The sequence below is a fragment of the Cajanus cajan genome, chromosome 8, assembly GCF_000230855.2.
Source record: "Cajanus cajan strain Asha chromosome 8, NIPB_CcT2T_4, whole genome shotgun sequence".
In the NCBI taxonomy this organism is placed as follows: Eukaryota; Viridiplantae; Streptophyta; class Magnoliopsida; order Fabales; family Fabaceae; genus Cajanus; species Cajanus cajan.
Genome location: NC_138524.1, coordinates 21,079,322 through 21,102,759, shown reverse-complemented (window position 1 = coordinate 21,102,759; position 23,438 = coordinate 21,079,322). Strand labels below are relative to the sequence as shown.

The 23,438-nt window shown below is 38.6% G+C and overlaps 1 protein-coding gene across 2 annotated transcripts in view; it reads left to right on the top strand.

Moving 5' to 3' along the window:
• Positions 1-13,345, top strand: part of LNO1 (Nuclear pore complex protein) — a 33,915-nt gene extending 20,570 nt beyond the window's left edge. For both annotated transcript variants that reach the window (XM_020376991.3, XM_083062398.1), the window contains 3 exons: positions 9,362-9,704; positions 10,877-11,069; positions 11,158-13,345. In XM_020376991.3, coding sequence (XP_020232580.1) covers positions 9,362-9,704; positions 10,877-11,069; positions 11,158-13,151 — 2,530 coding nt within the window. In that variant the 3' untranslated portion in view covers positions 13,152-13,345. The remainder of the gene's footprint in view (positions 1-9,361; positions 9,705-10,876; positions 11,070-11,157) is intronic.
• Positions 13,346-23,438: the final 10,093 nt, after the last annotated feature.

Here is a 23,438-nt window from a genome sequence, read left to right as displayed (position 1 = left end):
TGGATCGATTTCATCCTTAAGGTTATACCTTTGATGGAGTGCTTGATTATACTTGATAAATACCAAGTCATGTAGTCTTTTATGCTCGAGTCTATTCCTTCCCTTAGTATGAACCTAAAACAATTAAATAAAAAATTACTTAAGGAATAATAAGCAAGACATTGATTGTTGGCTTTAAATAGGAAATTAATTACTTGTGTTAGATAAAATCAAGGGAGATAAAAATGTAATAGAGAAGCTTCATTATCATTTTTGCTTACAAATGAATACACGGGTTTAGAAAGCAACCAGCAGAGAGAGAAAATCATGAGAGGTGGCTGAACAGATGTCCACTAAAAGATTCTGAAGATATCCTAAAGATATAACAAAATGAAAAAAGTAAATAAAGGCTAACAAACAAATATTCCCTTTTTGTTGTAATTTTATATACACTAACAGCCCCCCTCAAACTCAAGGTGGAGGTTTGTCACAAAAACTTCGCACGTTGGGTTTGCCCCTAAGAACTTCAAATTGAGTAGCAGACAGTGGCTTAGTAAGAAGATCAGCCCATTGATCGAGAGATGGTATGTGATAAACCAGAAGTTGCTTGGAGAGAACTTTGTCAGGAACAAAGAACACATCAATCTCCATGTGCTTTGTTTTGCTGTGGAAGACAGGATTGTGGGAAATGGCCACTGCATTTTGATTGTCACAGAGCAAAGTAGGTGCAGATAAGGGAACCTGAAGTTCCTGCAGAAGAGCATGAATCCAAGTTAACTCAGCAGAAGCTTGAGCTATACTGTGATATTCAGCTTCTGTGCTGGACTGAGCAATAACGCGCTGTTTCCTGGACCACCAAGATATCAAATTGGGTCCAAAAAAGATAGCAGAACCAGAAGTGGACCTCCTGTCATCAATATCAGAGGCCCAATCAGCATCACAGAAAGCAGTAAGAGAGATGGGACCGTCTACAACAGCAGGTTGCATATGAAGACCATAAGAGAGTGTGCCTTTTAAATATTTTAGGATTCATTTGACAGCCACCCAGTGAGAGTCAAGAGGATTAGCCATGAATTGACAAACTTTGTTAACAACAGAACTGATTTCAGGTCTTGTGAGTGTAGCATACTGTAAGGCACCAACAACAGATCTAAAAAGAGTAGGATCATGAAAGAAGTCATTCCCAGACCTAGACAATTTGCAGTTAGAGAACATAGGAGAAGGAGCACCATGAGCTTCAGCCATATTGGTTTTAAAGAAAAGATCCCGAATGTACTTGCTTTGAGTCAGAACCAGAGATTTGTCAGGCAAGTATTTAACCTCAATACCTAGAAAGTAATCCAAGCTTCCCAATTGCTTTAAAGAAAAAATGGAGTCAAGTTGATTGGTGATTTGGTGAATGAGGGAAGAAGAGCTGCCAGTGATAATGATGTCATCCACATAAACTAGAATAAAGATGGTATGAGTTTGATGTTTGTACCAAAGCAGAGATGGATTACACTTACTAGCTTGAAAACCAAACTGAGTAAGAGTCAATTTCAGTTTGTCAAACCACTGTCGAGGGGCTTGTTTCAAGCCATAGAGAGCCTTGTTGAGCTTGCAAACCAGAGTCTTATCCCCAGCTTTAAAGCCAGGAGGCTGCACCATGTAAATAGTTTCTTCTAGATTGCCATTCAGAAAGCCTTTATTTACATCAAGCTGAAATAGGTCCCAGTTATTGGTGAGAGCAAGAGTGATAATGATTCGAATAGTTATGGGTTTAATAACAGGAGAAAATGTCTCATGAAAATCAAAACCATGCACTTGATGAAAACCTTTTGCAACCAGCCGAGCTTTGAGCTTATCTATAGAGCCATCAACATTTTCCTTGACTCTGAAAACCCATTTACATCCAACTGCTTTGCGATCAGCTGGCAGGGAAACTAAATCCCAAGTATGGTTGAGCATTAAGGCATTGTACTCTTGTTGCATAGCAGAGAACCAATTAGGATCAGCAAGAGCTTGCTTAACATTTTTAGGTTCCCTGTGAGCCAAGAACAGAGATGGATGTAACCGAGGATTATGAAAGGCAGATTTAGACCGGGTTTGCATGGGATGGTTATTAATGGTTCTAGGAATACTTTCAGTGTCAGTGGAAGAGGTAGGAGAAGAGACATTATGTGAGGAAGACTCATGAGATGAAGGAGACACATTTTGTGAAGAAGACACTGTAGGATTGATTGATACACCTGGATCACCAATTTGAGAAAATAGAGGAGGCTGCTGTGAGAGAACAGGTGAAGTATTGCAAGGAGGAGACAAATCCGGATTGAGAGTGAAGTATTGACATGGAGAGACATTTTGAGTAGGACTTGGCTGAAACAAATATGTGTAAGGAAACCTATGTTCATTAAAAATGACATCTTTTGAAATGTAAATTCGGCCAGAAGAAGAGAGACATTTATAACCTTTGTGAGAGTTGGAGAATCCCATAAAAACACTCCTGGGATCTGAAATGAAGTTTATGACTGGCATATGGTCTTAAGAAAGGAAAACAAGCACAATCGAATGTTCTTAAGAATTTGTAATCAGGTGATTTGTTGAATAAAACAGTGAAAGGAACATCAAAATTTAATGCAGCAGATGGCAATCTATTGATAAGATAAACTGCAGTGGTAAAAGAAAAATCCCAAAATTGTAGAGGTAAGGAGGCATGATGAAGAAGGGTGAAGCCAATTTCAACAATGTTTCTATGTTTCCTTTCAACCACACCATTTTGATGATGTGTGTGGGGACAAATCAGTCTATGTTCTATTCCATTTGTGGCAAGAAACAAAGTAAAATCTTTGTATTCCCCTCCCCAATTAGATTGAACACTTTTAATTTTGGTGTTAAATTGTTGAAAAACAGAGTTTCAGCTTTTGATTTTAAGGGATATATATCCAGGTATATTTAGAGAATGCATCAATTAAGGCATCATAGTAAATATAACCAGAAAAAGATGTAATGTGAGATGGTCCCCACAAATCAGTGAAAATTAAATCCAAGGGAGCAAAATATACAGTTTGAGACGCAGAAGAAGGAAGTCTACGAGACTTTCCAACACAGCAAGATGAGCAAAATTCAGTAACATATGTATTTGATGGGAGAAGGTTACATTGTGTAAGAACAAGCTTAAGAACATGAGAATTAGGATGACCTAGCCTAGTATGCCACATAGTGGAAGAACTAGATACATCAGAACTTTTAATTAAATTGAAATTATCTAAAACTGCAGAGGTTGAGACAGCAGACTGAGAGGGTATTTTAGCTGAAGAAGAGACCAATGCTGAGGGACTTTGGAGCTTTAGATTTGGAAAAGAATAAAGCCCATTAGCACCAACAATGCCTTGAAGAAGAACCTCATTGGTTTCCTGAGATTTGACAAGGCAATGATTAGCATGAAACTCAAAGAAAACACAATTGTCTTTAGCAAACTTACCAACACTCAACAGATTTTTGGTGATAAGGGGAACATGAAGAAGATTATTCAGTTGAAACTTAAATTGAGAGTTAATAGGAGAAACAAAAAAGGAAGAACCAAAACCATTGATTTGCAAACCTTGACCATTTCCTATGAAGATTTGGTCTGGACCATCAAAGTGCTCAAGCTGATGAATGTTCTGAGGCTCACCAGTAACATGAAACGAAGCACCAGAATCAGGAATCCATGAAGAGTTAGAACTTGCTTGAGAAGTATTAGCAACCATAGCACTTGGTGTGACATTGGCATGAGCATCCTGGCTGGGCTGTTTCTAATTAGGATTCACCCAAGTGTTGGAGACCTTAAGATTTGAAGGAGGAGTGACCTGCACAGGCTGCAATGTGGTAGGATCATACAGAACAAGGGATTCTGCAGGTTGATAATTAACATCAGCTCTATAGAAACAAACATTGGCAGTATGGCCATACTTGAAGCAAATCTGGCACTAGAAATTTGCAAATCGACCACCACGGCCTCTGCTCGAACCTCGACCACCGCGACGCCCACCGTGACCACCACCTCTCTCTAAAAGATTCACCACTAATACTGCCACGAGAATAGCCCTGAGTGTAATTAGTAGAAGGAGAAAAAGATTGCTTACGGAAGGAGCTTCCACTTCAGCAATAGGAGGAGTGACGAACTTGCTTTCAATAACAGAGACATGTGCATATTCTTGAGGCAGACCTTCAAGAACAGCATCAGCATATTCTTCAAGTGACACAGGACTCCCAACTCCAGCAAGTTCATCAACAATATTTTTGATTTGAGTCAAAAAGTCATGCATGGATTTACCATCAAGAATGGTGGAATGCAAATCAGTGTGGAGCTGTCGTGCACGAGCTTTAGTTTGAGTATGAAAATACTCATGAACCTTGTCCCACACTTGATAAGAGTGAACGGAGCCAATGACACGTGAGAGAATGGTCTTCGAGAGCGTCGATTGCAACCATGTGAGAAGCATTTGATCCTGGACCTCCCAAGTTTCATATGCTGGATTAACAATATCAGAATCACAATCAGCATTGGTCAAATACCGAGGTGGAATTTGCGGATTAACCACAAACCATTGAAGTTTGTGGGACTTGATGACTGGTTCGATCTACTGCCTCCAGTGAAGGTAATTCGAATCATCAAGTTTTTCAGCTATGGAGTTGGAGAAAAATTGTGAAAAGGGAGAGAGATTATTTGACGTTGCCATAGAAGAGATGAGGAAGGAAATTTAAGGTTCTGGTACAGGATCAGAAGGCTCTGATACCATGTTAGATAAAATCAAGGGAGATAAAAATGTAATAGAGAAGCTTCATTATCATTGTTGCTTACAAATGAATACACGGGTTCAGAATATATAGGGAACCCTTCCTAAAATATAGCAGAGAGAGAAAAGTGTGAAAACGGTTGTAAAAAGCAACCGGCAGAGAGAAAAAATCATGAGAGGTGGCTAGACAGATGTCCACTAAAAGATTTTGAAGATATCCTAAAGATATAACAGAATGCAAAAAGTAAATAAAGCCTAACAAACAAATATTCCCTTTTTGTTGTAATTTTATATACACTAACAACTTGCTCAAAGATGCTTCAATTACGTTCACAACCTGAAGCACTACATGTCAAGCTAAGGATCCTTATTGCAAGTTGTTGCAAATAGGGAGTATCTAAACCATACATCCACCACCATTGAGCTACAAATGAAAACAAAATATGTTAAACGTAGACACTTGAGCAAATGACTTAAAGAATAAAAGTTCAGAAGTTGCAATGTTTTGTCTTTTACCCGGTGTAACTTCACCCCACATTGCTATAGCAGTTGTGGACTTAAACATACCACTTGCAGCTTTATAGTGGGCCAACTCCTTATGAACAATCTTCTCCATCTCCAAATCTCCCAGCAATTTATTGCTACAATCATACAAACCCCTAATAATCTCACCATTAAACTCCATCTGTGGGTTGGCATAAAAGAACCCCAGGTTCAAAAAGTGACCAACAACATGTAAAGGGAGATGAAGCTGAATATCCCATCTTTTATCAATGATTGCAAACACATCCTTGTATATTGTATTTGCTTTCATTTTTAAAAGATTTCATAATGGTTTCCTTCGCCTTGTCCATTGCCTCATATATGTAGCCCATGGTTGGTTTTTTCTCTCTATCCACAAGCCTAAGCACTTTCACAAGAGGAGCCATCACTTGTAGAATGAAAACTACATTCTTCCAGAAACTAGCCATCAAGACAATTTTAGTGGCTTCCTTTCCCTTGGCCTCCTTTGCTAGTTTGTTTTCATTCTACTCTTCTGACACAAACATCTTTCGAAGATTAGTTTTCTCTTGATGAATCCTCTCCAAGGAAAGATAAGATGTTGCAAATCAAGTGATTGCGTGCCTCACTAACTCCCTCTCACCAATAAAAAACCTCAACATGCTCAAAGTGCTTGAATGGCTATAAATGAAGCCAACAAGAGAGATAGCTCGCTAAATGGCCTTCTTTGTATTGGGCGGCTTACCAATGTCCTCTAATATCAAATCTATACAATGAGCAACACAAGGAGTCCAATAAATTTTTGGTCTTTTTTCCTCTAGCAACCTACCAACAAGAACATAATTACTTCCATTTTCCGTTATAACTTGGACAACCTTTTCCTCTCCAATCTCCTCCACAATAGAATCCAACAACTCAAATATCTTTTCACCGGTCTTTACATAGTCAGATGCATCAATCGACCTTAAGAACATTGTCCCAGAAGAGGAGTTCACCAAAAAGTTGATTATGCTTCTTTGTTTCCTATCAGTCCAAGCATCTGACATTAAGGAACACCCAAAACTTGCCCATTGATCGTTTAGTGGCTTCATTAATTCATTAGTATACTCCACCTCTTTTTGAAGTAGTGGTACTCTAATGTCATGATAGGAAGGAGCTTTCAAATGCTTCCCAAAATGCCCAATTTCATGAAGCATGTCTTGAAAACTTTCCAACTTTATCATGTTGAAAGGTATGCCAGCTTGGTACCAAAAACGTGCTATATATTGGTACACCCTTTTTGTAGGTTTTTTTTTTTTTTTTTTTTTTTTTTTATCACAAAGCACTCTTATGCCCGTTTGCACCACCTTGTCTTTCCTATTTTTTGCAACTGTAGATTGAGATTGATTGTAAAGGTCCATAAGTCCCTTCCTAATATCCTTCAATCTAAAATCACCAATTGGAGGTAGCCGAGCATCAGAACTTCCAAATTCCATAAATCCTTCTTCACATTGTGCTTCAATCTCTTGCATTGCCTTCTTGAATGCTTCATTTTGTTTCTGCTTCTTACCATCCATAACTGTCCTTATCTCAACCTTGACAGCTTTAGGAGCCATCAACCAAGCTATAACATTGCCTGCCTTTCCAATCAAATGTTGTTTCACCCTTGTGATGCCTCCTTTCATAATCTTCCAACAATAGTTACAAAAAATCTCATTTGTATCATTCTCTCTCACTAGTGTATAGTGCTTCCAAGCAACATCAGTCCTCTTAGAATTAATGGAATTGGAAGATGATACTGTTTGTGGCTGGGTGTTTGATTCTGCTTCCCCTGACATTGTGGTAGACTATGGTGGTCACGTCGGAGGCGGTGGTGATGGCAGAACTCAAAGGAGGAGGCGCGCAAAGGGAGAAGGAGTGGAGTAGAATTGCACGCGGAGGGAAAGTGAATGGTTGCACGTGGAGGAGCAACGATGGCATTCGGAGGAGCAGTGGTGGCGTGCGAAGGAGCAACAGTCGCGCGTGGCGGAAGAAGAAGCAGTCACACGGAGGGAGAAGAGAAGAATCACGTACGAGGTGGTGGTTGCATCGGAGGCGGTGGCGGCGAGTCTCGTTGAAGGAGGCACGTTAGTCGCACACAGTGGTAGAAGTAGTCGCACGGAGGGAGAAGAGTAGAATCGTGTGCGCGAAGGGAGAAGTAGTAGGTCTTGTAGAAGGTGGCGGTGGCAGCGGTGGTGGTAGTAGTAGGGGTGGGCAAAAAAAACTGAACTGAACTGAACTGGTGGTGAACTGAACTGAATTGTACTATAAAAAACTGAATTGTTTGTAAAAGAATTGAACTGAACTGTTTAAAAAAAAACTAAACTGCACTGAACTATTGGAAAGTTAGCTGTACTGAACTATAAAACTGAACTGAATTATAAAAATTGAACTATTTTTATAAAAGGATAAAAATTAAATGTGTCTAACATGTTATATCTTAATGAATTAACTCAATAGTCTAATAACCAAAACTTTAGAAAAAAAAGTGATAAAAAAAAATTGTATCAATTTTGTCGAATCTAACGGATCAATTGAGATATGTTGGACTACTTATTTTTAGGCTTAAAATTCACTGAGTTTTTTTGACTTAATTTTATATTTTTTTCTTTGAAAAATTTAAATAAAATGGAAAATAAAGTAATGTTGGCAAATGTGTCCTATTTTGATAGATCAATGAGTCAAAATTGTTCAATTCAAAATATCATAACAGTTAAGTGCAGTTTAAATTGTAGTTCAGTTTAAGTTTTTATAGTATAGTTCAGTTCAGTTCAATGACACAAAAAAATAGTTCAGTTTAGTTCGTCTGAACTAATATTTAGTTTAGTTCAATTCATAAGAACTATTTAAAAGTTCAGTATAGTTTTTATAAGTTCAGTTCAGTTCATTTTGCCCACCCCTAGGTAGTAGGTCTTGTCGGAGGAGGAGACAATCTGAACTTAGGGTTAGGGTTTCTGTTGTGCGCGGCTAACCTATTCTGGAAAATCATGTTAATGGATCGCCCAAACTTGGAAAAAATTAAAAAAAGCCCATAATGGCGCCATGAACACCATGCCGTTACCGCCATAATGGCCACCATACACAAAATGGCGGACCCCCATACACAGGCCGAACGGCCATAACGGATCTCGGCGGCGGTTGCCGCCATATTGTTATGGCGCTGCCATAGCGGCCATTTGACAACACTGCATAAATGCACAATATTTATATAAATATTGTTCATTGCTGAATTCCACATTAACTAAACATATGATCCAAATAGAGCTTACTAAAAGCTTGGGCAATCCTCACCTCATGAGCTAGCATCTGGAATTGTGTTAGGCCCAATACAAATTCAATAATCATTTCTCATGAATGCATGACTATATCAGTGGATGATAATCGCAATTTAATAAAAAAAATATGCCTATGATCATAATAAAAAGAGAACCATAGATACACATCTTTCCTTTGTCTTTATACTTGTCAGCTACGAACATGTCCCAAAAATTACATATCTTTTCCCAAACCCATGATGTTAGAATGCCACAGAAAGTATCATTAGTCCTATTCAAAAAAGTCTTTTATATAATAGTCTACTATTTACTATAACTTTAAGGATACAAAGGAAAAGTTAGGTAGAACCTCATGTAATTTTAATCCTATTCAAAGTATTAAAGGTGTATCCAAACATATCGGTCACTAAAACTTTAAAAAATAAAATAAAATAAAGTTGGAGTATACTTCTAGATATGTATCTAAGGGTATTGCATATGTATCAGTATCAAATACAGGTATGACACATAATTTACAATAGAGAGCATTTGGGCTTCATAGTATGATGGTGGTTTGGTGAAGTATCAAAGAAAATGGAAAGATGTACATATTTTTTTCATTGACTTGGAAAGTTCTATGATAGGTTTGCAAGTCTTGGAAGAGGCCTGTGATAGTAATCCTCATGTGGATTTAGAGAGACCTAAGGGTGGTGTGTTACATTACTAATAGATTTTCCTTTCTGGTTGATTTTTCTTTTGTTGGTGGAGTATCTTGTCTAGCTAAGCTTGAACTTCTAGCTTTTAAAAAGCTTACTTCTGTTTAACTGATATATGGTTTTTCCCCCTTTGCAGACACATTCAGTCATTGCATAGCTTACATAATGCAATCAGTTCACAACTTGTAGCTGCAGAAAATCTCTCTGAGTGCCTTTCAAAACAGATGTCAGCATTGAGTTTAAGATCTCAAACTGAGGAAAGGAAGAATGTTAAGGAGCTGTTTGAAACAATAGGAATTCCATACGATGCTGCATTTGGCTCTCCTGATATGAAAGGTTATATGAAGACTCCTCCTAGTAAGAAGATCATGTTTTCTGATTTGACTGCTAATAAAGATCAATCTAGGAGAAATCACGCCAGTGTGATGAAGAGTTGTGAACCAGAATCTGCCAGGAGGAGAAGAGACTCACTTGACCAGGTATTACTGTGTTAGTTGCTTATGGATTACTTTACTTTTGCTCATTATACAAATATGCGGCAGAATTAAGCAGACAGATTTGTTTGTGCTGTTCAGTTGGTTGCTTGAATAAAGATTGTGTTAATGTATTTCTATTTATTTCTTCTACTGTTGAGTATCATAAACCAATGGAATCTTTGGTTTGATTATTATCATGTTTTCAAGATTTCTGCTAGTAGATGTGATTTTCTGTGCGTATGTTTTAATTGAAATAGCCCATCTATCTATTGAATATTGATTTAAAGGTGAGTGTTTTACATATTTGTATTAGTAAAAAAGAGGGGAGTGGACTGAAGAGTGTTTATGGAGGAGAAAAAGGAATGCTGCTAGAGGAATAGTGGTGGGAAAATGTAACAGAATGTAAACATGGTAGTGAGGTGAGGTATTGCGGAGAGGAGATTGTTCAGTGATTGGAGAGAGAAATGGAAACATGATTAAGGAGAGGGTGAGAAAAGTGGAGAGGCATAAAAGAATTCAAGTTAATTGGTGTTTCTGTATCAGCTTTGATTGTTAACTCGTATCACTGTTTTCTACATTCTTTTGTTCTTGTAACTTGTTTTCTGGTTATTGAGCAATATTAATTTGGGCACTTAACTGTGGCTTCGGCAACCCTCAAAAAGTGGGTAGTAGTGCTTGGTTTTAGGATCTCTAGAATGCCAATGGCTTCCTGCCGGGTAGTCATGGGGTGCCATTCCCTCTACCATTTTTTATGTACCAAAAGGAACAGGCCTTGGCTTTATCAATTTGCTATTGTTTGGTGTAATTGGTTGGAAAGGCAAGTTAGAATTTTTACTGATGAAGTGTTGTCTCTGCCCTCTTGAGTACATTTGGGGTTGAGTAGTTCAGGTTGTTTGATTTTTAGTTGTTTAATTTTATACCGACACATTGATTGAATTATTGAAATTTGATACAATATATTTGATGAATTTTATAATTTAAAAGAATGATATCCATAAGTTACATAAACAATACAATATATTTAACGATTATACTTTATTGTTTAATTAAATTTATTATTAAATTAAAACGGTTCCTTCTCTGATAGAGTTTTGGATCTGTCGCTGTGTGTATGGTTCTGAAATATTGCTTTGATTAATGATTATGACTAGCGAGTTTTACCGACTTTGTTGCAGAGTTGGACCTGTTTTGAGCCTCCTAAGACTACCATTAAAAGGATGTTACTGCAAGAACTTCAGAAACTGAATAGGAACGAATCATTAATTTCAATGAATAAAGAAAATAAAGTTTCCACATTGCAGGAATCCGTTCCTCGTCAAATAGATGACAGAATTCCTTCAATTGTCTTCCCTGCGTCTAAAATGAAAGGTGAGCAGCAAGCAATTGTTGTGCTGTTTCATAACCAAAATAGTTTATAATTTCTGACACTTTTCTTTCTTTATGAATATACTTGCAGCAAGCATTCTGGATTCTCATCTTGAACTTGAAAAGGTGTCACAAAACTCGAAGGCATTTATATCTGCTGACAGCAACCAAGTACCCACTCAGTTTTCAGAGTCCAAGTCTAGTATTTTTCAGAAAAACAATAGTTTAGTCATTCCCGCACAGCCTGCATTCCGTTTGTCACCTACAGTGGCGCATGGTCATTCCACAGAAGCTAAACATGCTGAAAAATCAACTGTTCAAAAGTTTGATATAATTTCAAATAGTGAAAATAAGCCTACTCTGCATTGGAAAATGCCTCAACAATCCTCAATCTCTACCTATTCAACCACAGAAACACCTTCAATGCTGATTAAATCTGTTGAATTGCCCATTACAAATACTAAAATGACTACGGCTGCAAGTTCTACAACCAGGGGCAAATTTTCAAGTGCATTTACTCCCGAGTCTAGGAGAAAAGACCTCCCATCCTCCGAGTCACACTCATCCGCTATTTGTGCACCTTCAACCTTCGTTGAAAAAGTTACCGAGTTCGATGTAGATAAAAGTTTGCCCAAAGAAAATATCCCATCAGTGCCCACATTTAAATCTCTGTTTTCTCCAACTCTTAAAACATCTTCCTCTTCATTGTCGTCATCTGTCTCATCTGCAGCAGTGCCTCCAGTTGTGGTGTCCGTGACATCAACCAGTTCGTTGACTAGTTTAAATGCCAATACAGATTCTAATCATGTATCATCTTCACCATCAACATTTCTTCACTTATTTAATCAGACACCTAAAGACACGGTGTCACCTAACCTACCTGGCTTGAAGTCAACTGTAGACTCACTCAAGTCAGAAATTCAACCAGTTGCTGCGCTTAAATCAGATATTCGACCAGCTACTGTACCTAAATCAGATATTCAACCAGCTGCCATATCTAATTCAAAGACCGATTTAGATGGTGCTGAAGCAGTCACTCAGCTAAAAGAACCTCTAAATGGTGCATCTGAATTAATGCTTGGACCTACAAGAAAAATCGGTCCTACTAACAATCAATCTTCCAACAATATAACAAGTTCTGATCTCAATGCTGTCTCTGTTTCTCAAGCAGCGCAGCCTTCTGAAGCTCCGCAGCTTTCAACTTTCCTTCCTCCTGCTAGTGTTTCAAGTGGAAAAAATGAGGGTTTGGATGTTGGAATCACGTATGAGGATGAGATGGAAGAAGAAGCTCCTGAGACAAGTAACACAGCTGAACTTAATTTGGGAAGTCTTGGTGGGTTTGGTATTAGCTCAAGCCCCAACCCATCAATGCCCAAGTCAAATCCTTTTGGAGGTTCATTTAATAATGTAGCAACAAGTTTATCAAGCCCCACAGTTTCATTCTCTGTTCCTAGTGGAGAGTTGTTTCGACCAGCATCTTTTAACTTCTCAAGTCCACAGTCATCTGCACCAAGCCAGACAACTAATTCAGGTTTCTCAGGTGGGTTCAATGCTGTGGCAGCTGTTCCTGCACAAGCTCCAAGTGGGTTTGGGCAGCCAGCACAAATTGGATCAGGGCAACAGGTTCTGGGATCAGTTCTCGGTGGTTTCGGACAATCAAGACAGCTTGGAAGTGGTTTTGCTGCTCCCAGTAGTTTTGGTGGTGGATTTGCTGGCAGTAGTTCTGCTAGTGGCTTTTCAAATACTGCCATTGGTGGAGGTTTTGCTGGCATATCGTCAACAGGTGGAGGTTTTGCTGGCATCGCATCAACAGCTGGAGGTTTTGCTGGTGCTGCTTCCCCTGGTGGCGGTTTTGCTGGTGCAGCTGCCCCTGGTGGTGGTTTTGCTGGTGCGGCTGCTCCTGGTGGCGGATTTGCTGGTGCAGCTGCCCCTGGTGGCGGTTTTGCTGCTCCTGGTGGATTTTCAGGAGCTGGTTCAGGTGGTGGGTTTGGAGCATTTAGCAGCCAAGGAAGTGGTGGTTTTGGTGCTTTTAGTACAGTTGGAGGCAGTAAACCACCTGAGCTGTTCACACAAATGAGAAAGTAGTACTGTTATAATGATTTGAATGCTCAATTTTTGAGTTTATATTTTGAAACCCCGTAAAGAAATTACGCCTGCACGAGTACAATCTCTTGTAGAAAAGAAACGGGATGATTTTAGAATGTAAAATTGTATTTTGTCCGGAACAATTGTTATATCTTTTCCTGAGAAATGTATGAAATTTAGTCATGGTTGTTGTATGATGTGTTCTGTTTTGAAATGATCACTAAAAAAGGAAACTTGTTTTCAATATGTTTAGAATTAACAAATATCTGTTGGAATTAGGAAACCACCTCGATTTAAGTGGTTGATGCATACTAAATTTGGGATTGATGTTCAGATATTATTTTATTATTTTTTAAGAGGGTTGAAATGTAGTTAATATATGAAACAATTAACTTTCATTGTGGAGCAATATTTAAGTCAAAGGGAACAAATTTTTATATATTCAATGGTTTTTAACGGGAGTGAATGTGATTAGGGGTTTAAATGCTTATGGATAACTTGTATTTTTAGTATTCAGGTTTTATTCAATCGATCAAAGATTGACATTGTACAATTTGTGTAATAATTATGTTTTTAACCTTTGATTTGATCTAACAATAATAATAATAATAATAATAATAATAATAATAATAATAAAATTAGTATTATAAGATAATACACTTTATCACTCTTTGTCTGAAAGCGCGGGCTCAATTATTAAGGAGCAAATATTTGAAAGATGACACTTTTTTTTAACTGTGAACAAAATGGGTTCCCCATTATGGACAACATTGAAAGATGATACCTAAACTGTCAAGAACAAGATGGGCTCACATCATCTATAGAAGTTATTAAAAGGTTGGTGGTTCGGGATTGGAATTGTAGTATTCAGCATATTTAGATAGAAGCAAACTTCAGTGTGAATTTCTTGGCAAATTGGGTGCATCATCAGGGGAACCCTTTTTGGACGAGAAGGTTTGCTGCCTTGGTTAATGGCAGATGCTACAGGATCAGCTTTCAACCTGTAGTATTTTGGTTCTTTCTTGTTGCTTCTGTTTTCTCTCTTCTAACACCAAAAAAAATAAAAATCATTCTCACTCTTGTTTAGTAGTGGGGTGTTTTTTTTGGGTTAATAATATTATAACAATACAATATTTATTTTAAATTTTATTTTGTATTAATGTTAATTGTTTGAGTTGATAATAATGTAGTAAATTAATAAATTTATTTTAAAATTTAGTTTGTATTATTGTTTGTTTTATAAGTTGTACTTGCATTGTAACGATTCGGCTGGTCACTACACACTACACAACCCCTCGGCAAGCACACAGAAAAGAGCAAAAGTATATATTTATATACACAAGGTCCAATCTGAGCTAAACATCAGAGTAATCAAAATACATCCATCACTACCCCACTAGGTAGCTAAAACAACAAAAAACATCAAAAGATCAGCTCTATCTGCCAGCTGCAGACCTGTCACAGATCACCAACCTAACCCTGCTCTGCTCCCATATAACGTATGATCATCGCAGTCCAAACACATGGAAACAACAAAGGGTAAGCTAGTGAAAAGAATAAGCATACAAAGCATATATATGTAATATGAACAGCTACAACTATCAGCACATCATCAACATACATCTCATTAACTATACAACAATAAACACACAATGCGTCGTCACGCATATTAGCTCGAAGATCTCCTACAACAGCTCAGCCTTACAACCTACAACAGCTCAGCCTTACGGCCTACAACAGCTCAGCCTTACGGCCTACAACAGCTCAGCCTTACGGCTTACAACAATTTATATCAGCATACAGCACAACACAGCTTAACAACATACAACACAACACTTCTTATCAGCATACAACACAACAATATTATAATTCAACATCATCAATATTCATCAATAACAGCTCAACTCAGCATGAACAACATGTATCAGCATTTTACAACATCAAATAGCATATAGAAAATCATCACCTTCGCGCCCGGCGCACTCCTGGTCGCGCCCGGCGTGGCACAACCAGAGAGCACCAGGGGCCAGCGCACCCAGCGCAAGCATGCTCGCACCCGGCGGGACCCAGCCAGAGAGCCCAAGGCTCACACGCGCCTGGCGCAATACCAATTATGCCCAGTGCACCCCAGGCAGAGATTCTAAGGAGTCTCACGCGACCGGTGTGCCCAAACCCGCGCCCAGCGCGAGGAAGGCAGAGACCTCCCGAGGTCTCGCGCCCAGTGCAATTCAAATTGCGCCCGGCGCCCCCATGGCAGAGATTTCCAAGGAGTCTCCACGCTCAGCGCGACAATGGTCACGCCCAGCGCAGAACCAGAACCCCAAACATGTCACTTACTGATATCGCACCCGGCGCGGTCCAAGTCACGCCCGGCGTGGGCCATCTAGAGACTCCCACTCTCAAGCTCGCCTGGCGCATACACCACTGCGCTCGGCGGGCTTGCCCAAATGGGGTCTTCTGATGGTCGCGCGCCCGGCACAAAGAACGGCGCTCAGCGCGAAACTTAGCAGCAACTTTCAACTTTCAAAAAACTTCACCAAATCCTGCAAACTCAACCAAAAAAACAACATGCAAACCATCCAAAAGCTCACATTTTCATCAAACATCCCAAAAATACCATCTTTTCACACATGCAACCATTAGAAATCAAAAACCCAAATTTCTTCAAGAAACCCCGAAACACCCGAAAACGACTTCCTTCAAATTTCAGCGAATCAGCCATTCACCATCATCAAATGAGTGCTATGACTCAATTACAACTAAAGAACAACAGAATCTAGCTTCCCTTACCTCGGTACGAAGATCCGAGCTCCGGGAAGAGAAGAACAACGGAAGAGGAAGCTTGAATGAAGAAGAGATAGACGGAGAAGAAGAAGGAGAAGCTTTGAGAAAACTCCGCGCCCACAGCTGGCTTCAACACCACTACTCAGCACCTAAACTCCCCACAGCCACCATAAAGGAAGAAAAGAGAGAGTGAGAGCTAATGGTTGAGAGTGAGTGAGAATAGAGAAAAGAGAGGGGGAGTCTACGGGGTCTCACATGCACGATGATATTTCAGTAGTTTAGTCATTCCTGTTCTCTTTCCTCTTTGTCCTCATCTTAGTATTTCTTACTTGTCCTTCGCCATACATTTGATGGTTTTATGTTATACTTGTCCGAATGGGATAGAAGGCTACCTGCAAAAGGCATCTCAATGCTCAAGTTAGTCTTTAGTGTGAGATAGGTCAATGGTAGTTAATTATGGTAATAATGAAAAATGTACCTATTTCATCATCATTATTTATACTAATCTTGACAAGTTTGGGCCCATAAACAAGCCCATAATAAGATTCATTAGCATTAATAATATATGGAGTATCAAACTGTACGAACCATTGTAATGAATTGAGAATTTTTCGACTTGTTTCTTGTGTTTGTGATTGTGTCGAGGAGTCTTCGACTCTCCTCTTGTATCCATCCGATATATAAGTATATAACATTACATTTGGAACAAGATATCAAATGATTTACATCTAATATAAAATATTTAAATATTTATAAAAATAAATAAATTTAATTACATTGACTTGATATATTTAAAAAAAAAATGCACAAATTCAATCTAATTTGTTGAGTTTTGATTGGATTAGATAACAAATTTATTCAAATCAAACTAAACTCAACCCGCTTACACTTGATTTATTGTAGTAATTTTAATAGGATATGTTGTTGATGTTGATGTTGTTGTTGTTGTTATTTTTATTTTTTATTATTTTTTTTATTGTTATATTTATTGATATCTCCGTCAAATATGAATGTGATATTTTTTTGTTGATATGCTTAATTTAAGCATTAAAGTGCTGATATAAAAGAAATGACGATATAAATTGAAATGAATATGAGTTATTTTATAATATGATATAAAAGATGTGGAAAACACAGTAAGAAAAGGTTTCTTAATTTAACTTATGGTGTAAATATGAATGTTTTTGTCTTATTTTAAAATTATAACTAGATATTGACCGCGTATTGTGCAGTTTATAAATAAATGGATATAATAATTTTGGAGAAATTAAAATTAATCAAAAGTATTTTATTGAATATTTATTAATTAAGAAAGTTTGTTAATATGTTGAATCTAATATCAGATTGATCGTAGTGTTCAAGTTTGATTCTTATTCAGATTTTATTAACCTTTTGATCAAGTTAAATTTGTTTAAGGTAAAGCCTTAGGAAATTAATAAGATTTTTTTTTAAGAAACTTATCAAAATTACTTAAAAAAAGATTGCCATTATATGGTGTCAAATTTATAAAATATAATTGTAATCTTAATAATTAAATAATCTAATATTTTTTTTAAAAAGAGTTTTAATAGGAACCTTTGTCAAAAAAATAAAAAACTTTTGACCAAATATAAATTTTGTGTTGCAAGAATATTTTATAACCAAATAAATAAAACTTTAAAAAATTAATCATTGTGAAATGTGGCGAGATCTTGAAAATTAATAGTTTATTTTAATTTTGTTGTTAAAAATTAAAGAAAGTGAAGTAGGTTGAGTTTATAATAGCAAAACACCTGACAATTATATAATTAGTAATGTAAAATTTATACTTTTAGAATAATAAATTATAGTTAATATGATAGGATAATAAATTATTTAAATATATATTCAATCTCCATAATATGTATATTATATTTAAGATAAAATAATCACGTTAATTAATATTTAAATTTTTTAAAAAATTAAATGACATTTATTTAAAAATACCTAATTTATGTATTATATAATTTGACATAAAAATGTGATAAAAAATATTTGATGAATTATATATATTTGATGTGTAACGACCTGTCATGGTCTCTACACTTAGTGGAATCACACTACTACTAGTGAACTAAGAGAAATATTAAGTTGGATAACTCATACATACAGGTATAAATAAGAATGAAAATAACTAAGTTTCTGGTTATAAAATAAAATACCACATATATATAGTCATCCCAAAAATAATATTTCACAGTGCTGGTCAAGCACAGACAAAATCGTTACCCAAAATGGTAACTCTAACACGAGGATCAAACTGCCCGTCTCATAGCGGTCACCTCAACTCCAAGCTATCCCTGACCTGCTCCCATACCAAGTATGATCATCGCAGTCCATCCACATGAAAACAGAAGGGTAAGCTAGAGTTCAAAACCAATCATACAAGTATAGAATAATAATCTATACTACACAATCATCCAACTATTAATCATATTCATAGAGTCACACCACACACACTCTATCCAATACTACTCAGGCATAAAATACAATCCACCAATCATGAAGTCAAACACCACACTTCATCATATTAATAATCATGCAATAAATGCATCTCATGACAGATATTAATGCATATCAATCATCTAATGCATCGTCACGCATACACCTATGAGATCTCCCTAACAATAGAGCTGTATAAGTGACATTCCATCCCACCGAAACCACCCCAACTGTTTTCACGCCCAATGCGCCCGCTCGGTCATAACTAAACAAGATATAATCCTCACTTGGGTTTACTCGGATGATGTCACTTACACAATTGGAAGTCCAGATCCACCGTTAGGTATAACACAGCTGGGTACGAGCTTACCACGACCTTGGCATGCATAACCAAGTCAATTGTAAAGTTCGTCCACCGACTATCCGCAAGGATCCACGCACCTTCCCGACTACTTGGTTAAGGGAATAACCCTCGACCTCATACCCCACTCCAACACTAGCTAAGGACTTAGAGGAGACTCACCCAACCCAGTGTCCTACCTGAGCACCACTCTCCCAAATCCAGTGGCCTACCTGAGCACCACTCTCATATATCAGTGGCCTATCCAAGCACCACTCTCAAGAGACTCTATGTGAGTTCTTCCACTTCGAAAATATTTTTCCTCTCCTCAAGTCCTAGGCTAGAGACTCATGGCATAAGGCATCACATGCAATTATGCATCACACATTATACATGGTCTGCCCACCATTATGATCAACAATCATACATATGTCATAAGACATCACATGCAATAATGCATCATACATCATACATGGTCTACCCACCATTATGATCAATAATCATACACATGCCATAAGGCATCACATGCAATAATGCATCATACATCATACATGGTCTACCCACCATTATGATCAATAAACATACCCATATGAACATATACACATGTCATATCATATTCAAACATTCATATGTATCATCACAAAGCATACATATGAATCACACCTCACCATACATCATATATCATACATACTCATGCCCTGCGCGTTCAACTCACGCTCGGTGTCCTTGAGACAGAGACTCCTAAGAGTCTCCATGCCTGACGCAACCAAATCATGCCTGACCCAACATCCAACCCGAGAGCCCTAAGCTCTTCCACGCCTGGCGCGCTCAACCTGCGCCTAGCCTAATCCGAGTTAGAGAGTTCAAAACTCTCATCCAAACTAACAAATCCAACCATATGCAAACACAAAAACACAATGCATAGGCTCCATACAACACAAAACAAACTCAAAATCAACATGCACCCATCTGATGCATCAAATTCACCAAAAACCCCATTTTTCCCAAAATCCCAAAAAATGAGCGAATTCTCCGATCCAGCCATGGATCCTCACTTTCATGCATCAATTAAGTTTCTAAACTCACATGCAACTTAAAAAACAAACATTCTAGCTTTCCTCACCTGAAGATTGGCTCAAAATAGCCAATAACTGAGAAGAAGTAGAATTCCCTTCCAAAGCTCAATCCGGAACTTCAATCCTCCCAAAGCAAGCTTCCTAATCTAAATTTCAAGAAAAGACAGAAGACATTAATGATCTAAAGGAGATAAGGAATCATACAGAGAAATTTGGGAGAGAAAGAAGCTCACAGACCCAGAGTCCTTCTCTCTAAAACTTCTCTCTAAAAACTTCACTTTCTCCTCAACCACACAACTCCTATTTATAGAAGTTCAGGAGTGGCCAGTACGGCCTGTTCCGAATCCAGAACGGCCTTTTCTGCACCCCTTCATCACGTACAAAAATCACATGCAGAACGGCCCGTTTTGAAACCAGAACGGCCCGTTCTAGGATTCATCCAGAAAGGCCTGTTCTCCCTCTAGAATGCCCCGTACTCCATCAAGAACGGCCCATTCTCAACTACGATTTACAGGTCAATTTAGTAGTTTGGAAAGACCTGTTCCAGATTGGGAACGACCCATTCTGGGCTACTAAATCACCCATATTGGGCTTTTGGGCCTTCTGAAATAACCTACTACGTTACAATACCCCCCAACAAACAGGAATTTTTGTCCCCAAAGATAGGCTTACCTGAAAAGAGGAATGGATACTGTTCCTTGAACTGACTCTCCACCTCTCAAGTAGCCTCACCCGTAGCTGTATCCCAAAGAATCTTCTCCAAGCTGATGGACTTGCCACGAAGCTCCTTCAACTTGTGATCAACCACAGCTACCGGTCTCTTCTCATAGGTCAAGTTCTCTCTAACTTGCACCTCATCCATCTCTACCACTTGACTCGGGTCTCTGATGTATTCCTCAACTGTGAAACGTGAAACACATGATCTCCCTCTTCAAACTCTAGATGTCTCCTCCTCCTATCAGCTAGGACTTTTGTCGACTCTGGGTAGCCCTCAACCTTTCCTGAATCTATCTCACCATCTTAGTAGTCTAAAGAACTAACTCTAGACCAACCACTACTGACTCACCCTCCTGATACCAACATAATGGAGTTCTACACCTCCTGCCATACAAAGCCTCAAAAGGCACCATGCCAATACTCAAGTGATAACTGTTATTGTAGGTGAACTCTACCAATGGTAACACCTCCTCCCAACTACCCAAATGATCCAACACACAAGCTCTCAAGAGATCCTCCAGTGATTGAATTTTCCTATCCGACTGACCATCTGTCTGTGGATGATAAGCGGAGCTCAACCTCAACCTCGTCCCCAAAGCCTGATGTAGAGTCTGCCAACCTGGAAGTAAACCTTGGATCTTTGTTAGAAATAATACTGGAAGACACTCCATACAACCGTACTATCTCTCTGATATACAACTGTACAAGCCTCTCGAAGGACCACTTTTGACAAGAAAAAAGTGCACACACTTTGTCAACCTATCAACAATCACCCAGATAGAGTCACTGTTCCTAGCTGTCCTAGGAAACCCATCCACAAAGTCCTTAGTGACACTATCACACTTCCACTCGGGAATCTCCATCAGCACTAAACTCAAAACCAGCTGCCCTCTCGGTACCAAGCAATCCCAAAATCCTCAACAACTCTGGATCCTGTAATTGCTTAGTTCCCACCTGTCTCAAGAACTCATTAGTTATGGTGATCATACCACAACTAATGTGATCTTGAACAACCTCCACCTCTAGTCTCAAATCTCTTAACTGCTCAATCAGCTCCAACTCCCTAATCAGCATAGCCAACATATGAATGAATTTCCTAATCAATACATCTGCTGCCACACTCGCCTTCCCAGGATGATACATCAACTGGAAGTCAAAGTCCTTTAAGAATTCCATCCACCTCCTCTGCCTCATATTCAACACCTTCTAATCAAACAAGTACTTTAAAATTTTGTGATCACTAAATACACTAAATCTCGCAGCATATAGATAGTGCCTCCATGACTTCAAGGCAAACACCATAGCTGCAAGCTCCAAATCATGAGTAGGATAATTCCTCTCATGGGTCTTAAGTTGCCTCAAAGCACATGCCACTACTTTCCCTCCCTGCATTAATACATAACCCAACCCCTGGTGAGAAGCATCATAGAACACTTCAAAATGTTCACCAGTGTCAGGTAACACCAAAACTGGAGAAGTAGTCAACCGTCTCTTTAACTCTTGAAAACTCTGCTCACAAGCGTCCATCCAAACAAAAGGCTGATCCTTTCGGGTCAGTTGAGTCAAAGGCATTACTATTTGGGAAAAACCCTCAATGAATCTCTAATAGTAACCCGTCAATCCAAAAAAACTCCTAATCTCCGTAGCAGTCCTCGGACGCTCCCATTGAATCACAGCCTCCACCTTGGCTAGATCCACTACAATGTCCTCTGCCGATATCACATGCCCCAAAAATCTCACCTCGAACAACCAAAACTCATACTTGGATAGTTTGGCATACAATTATCTTTCCCTCAAAACCTCCAAAACCAACCTCAGATGCTCAAGGTGATCCTCCAAAGATCTAGAATACACCAAAATATCATCAATGAAGGCCACCACAAATCTGTCCAAGAATGACCTGAAAATCCTGTTCATGTAATCCATGAACACTGCCAGAGCATTAGTGACACCGAAAAGTATCACTACATACCCATAGTGACCATACCTAGTCCTGAAAGCATTCTTCGGTATGTCACTCTCCTTTACCCTGATCTGATGGTATCCAGATCTCAAATCAATCATCAAAAACATCGAAGCTCCCCTCAGCTGATGCATCAAATCATCAATCCTCGGAAGTGGATACTTGTTCCTTATCGTCAACTTATTTAGTTGCCGATAATCAACACACAAACGGGCCCCACCATCCTTCTTTACTAACAATACCGGGGCACCCCAAGGAGAAACATTGGGCCTCACCATCTATTTCTCCAACAAATCCTCGATCTATCTCTTCAGCTCTACCAACTCAGCTGAAGTCATCCTATAAGGAGCCACTGATACTAGTTCTGCACCTAGTACCAGATCAATGCTAAACTCAACATCACGCATAGGTGGAAATCCCGACATAACATCTAGGAACACTTCAGGAAGTCACTAACAATCACAATCCCAATGATGACCCTCTCTGTCTCAACACTCAAGGCGAAAAACAACATGAAGCACTCAGCTCCATCTCTCATCAACTGCTCAGCCTAACCCGCTGATAATATCAGCTCATCCTCCAACTGAGGAAATACCAACTCTCTCCGAGCACAATTTATAAGGATGTGATGGGCAGATAACCAATCCATCCCTAAGATTATGTCGATATCTACCATGGGCAACACAATCAGGTTCACTCGAAACCTCCTACCAAACACCTCTATCGGGCATCTCACACACATCTACGATGTCACCACTAAAATTGAAGCTGGAGTAGATACATACAAATCAACGTGTAATGCAGAAACCTACAACCCAATCTCCCCACACAATTAACAGAAATAAATGAATGTGTGGCACCAAAATCAGAAAGGAAAAAAACATCCTCACCTGTTGCCTTCCCCTTCCTCTTTACCAAATTTGATGAAGTGGAAGTCTCTACACTTG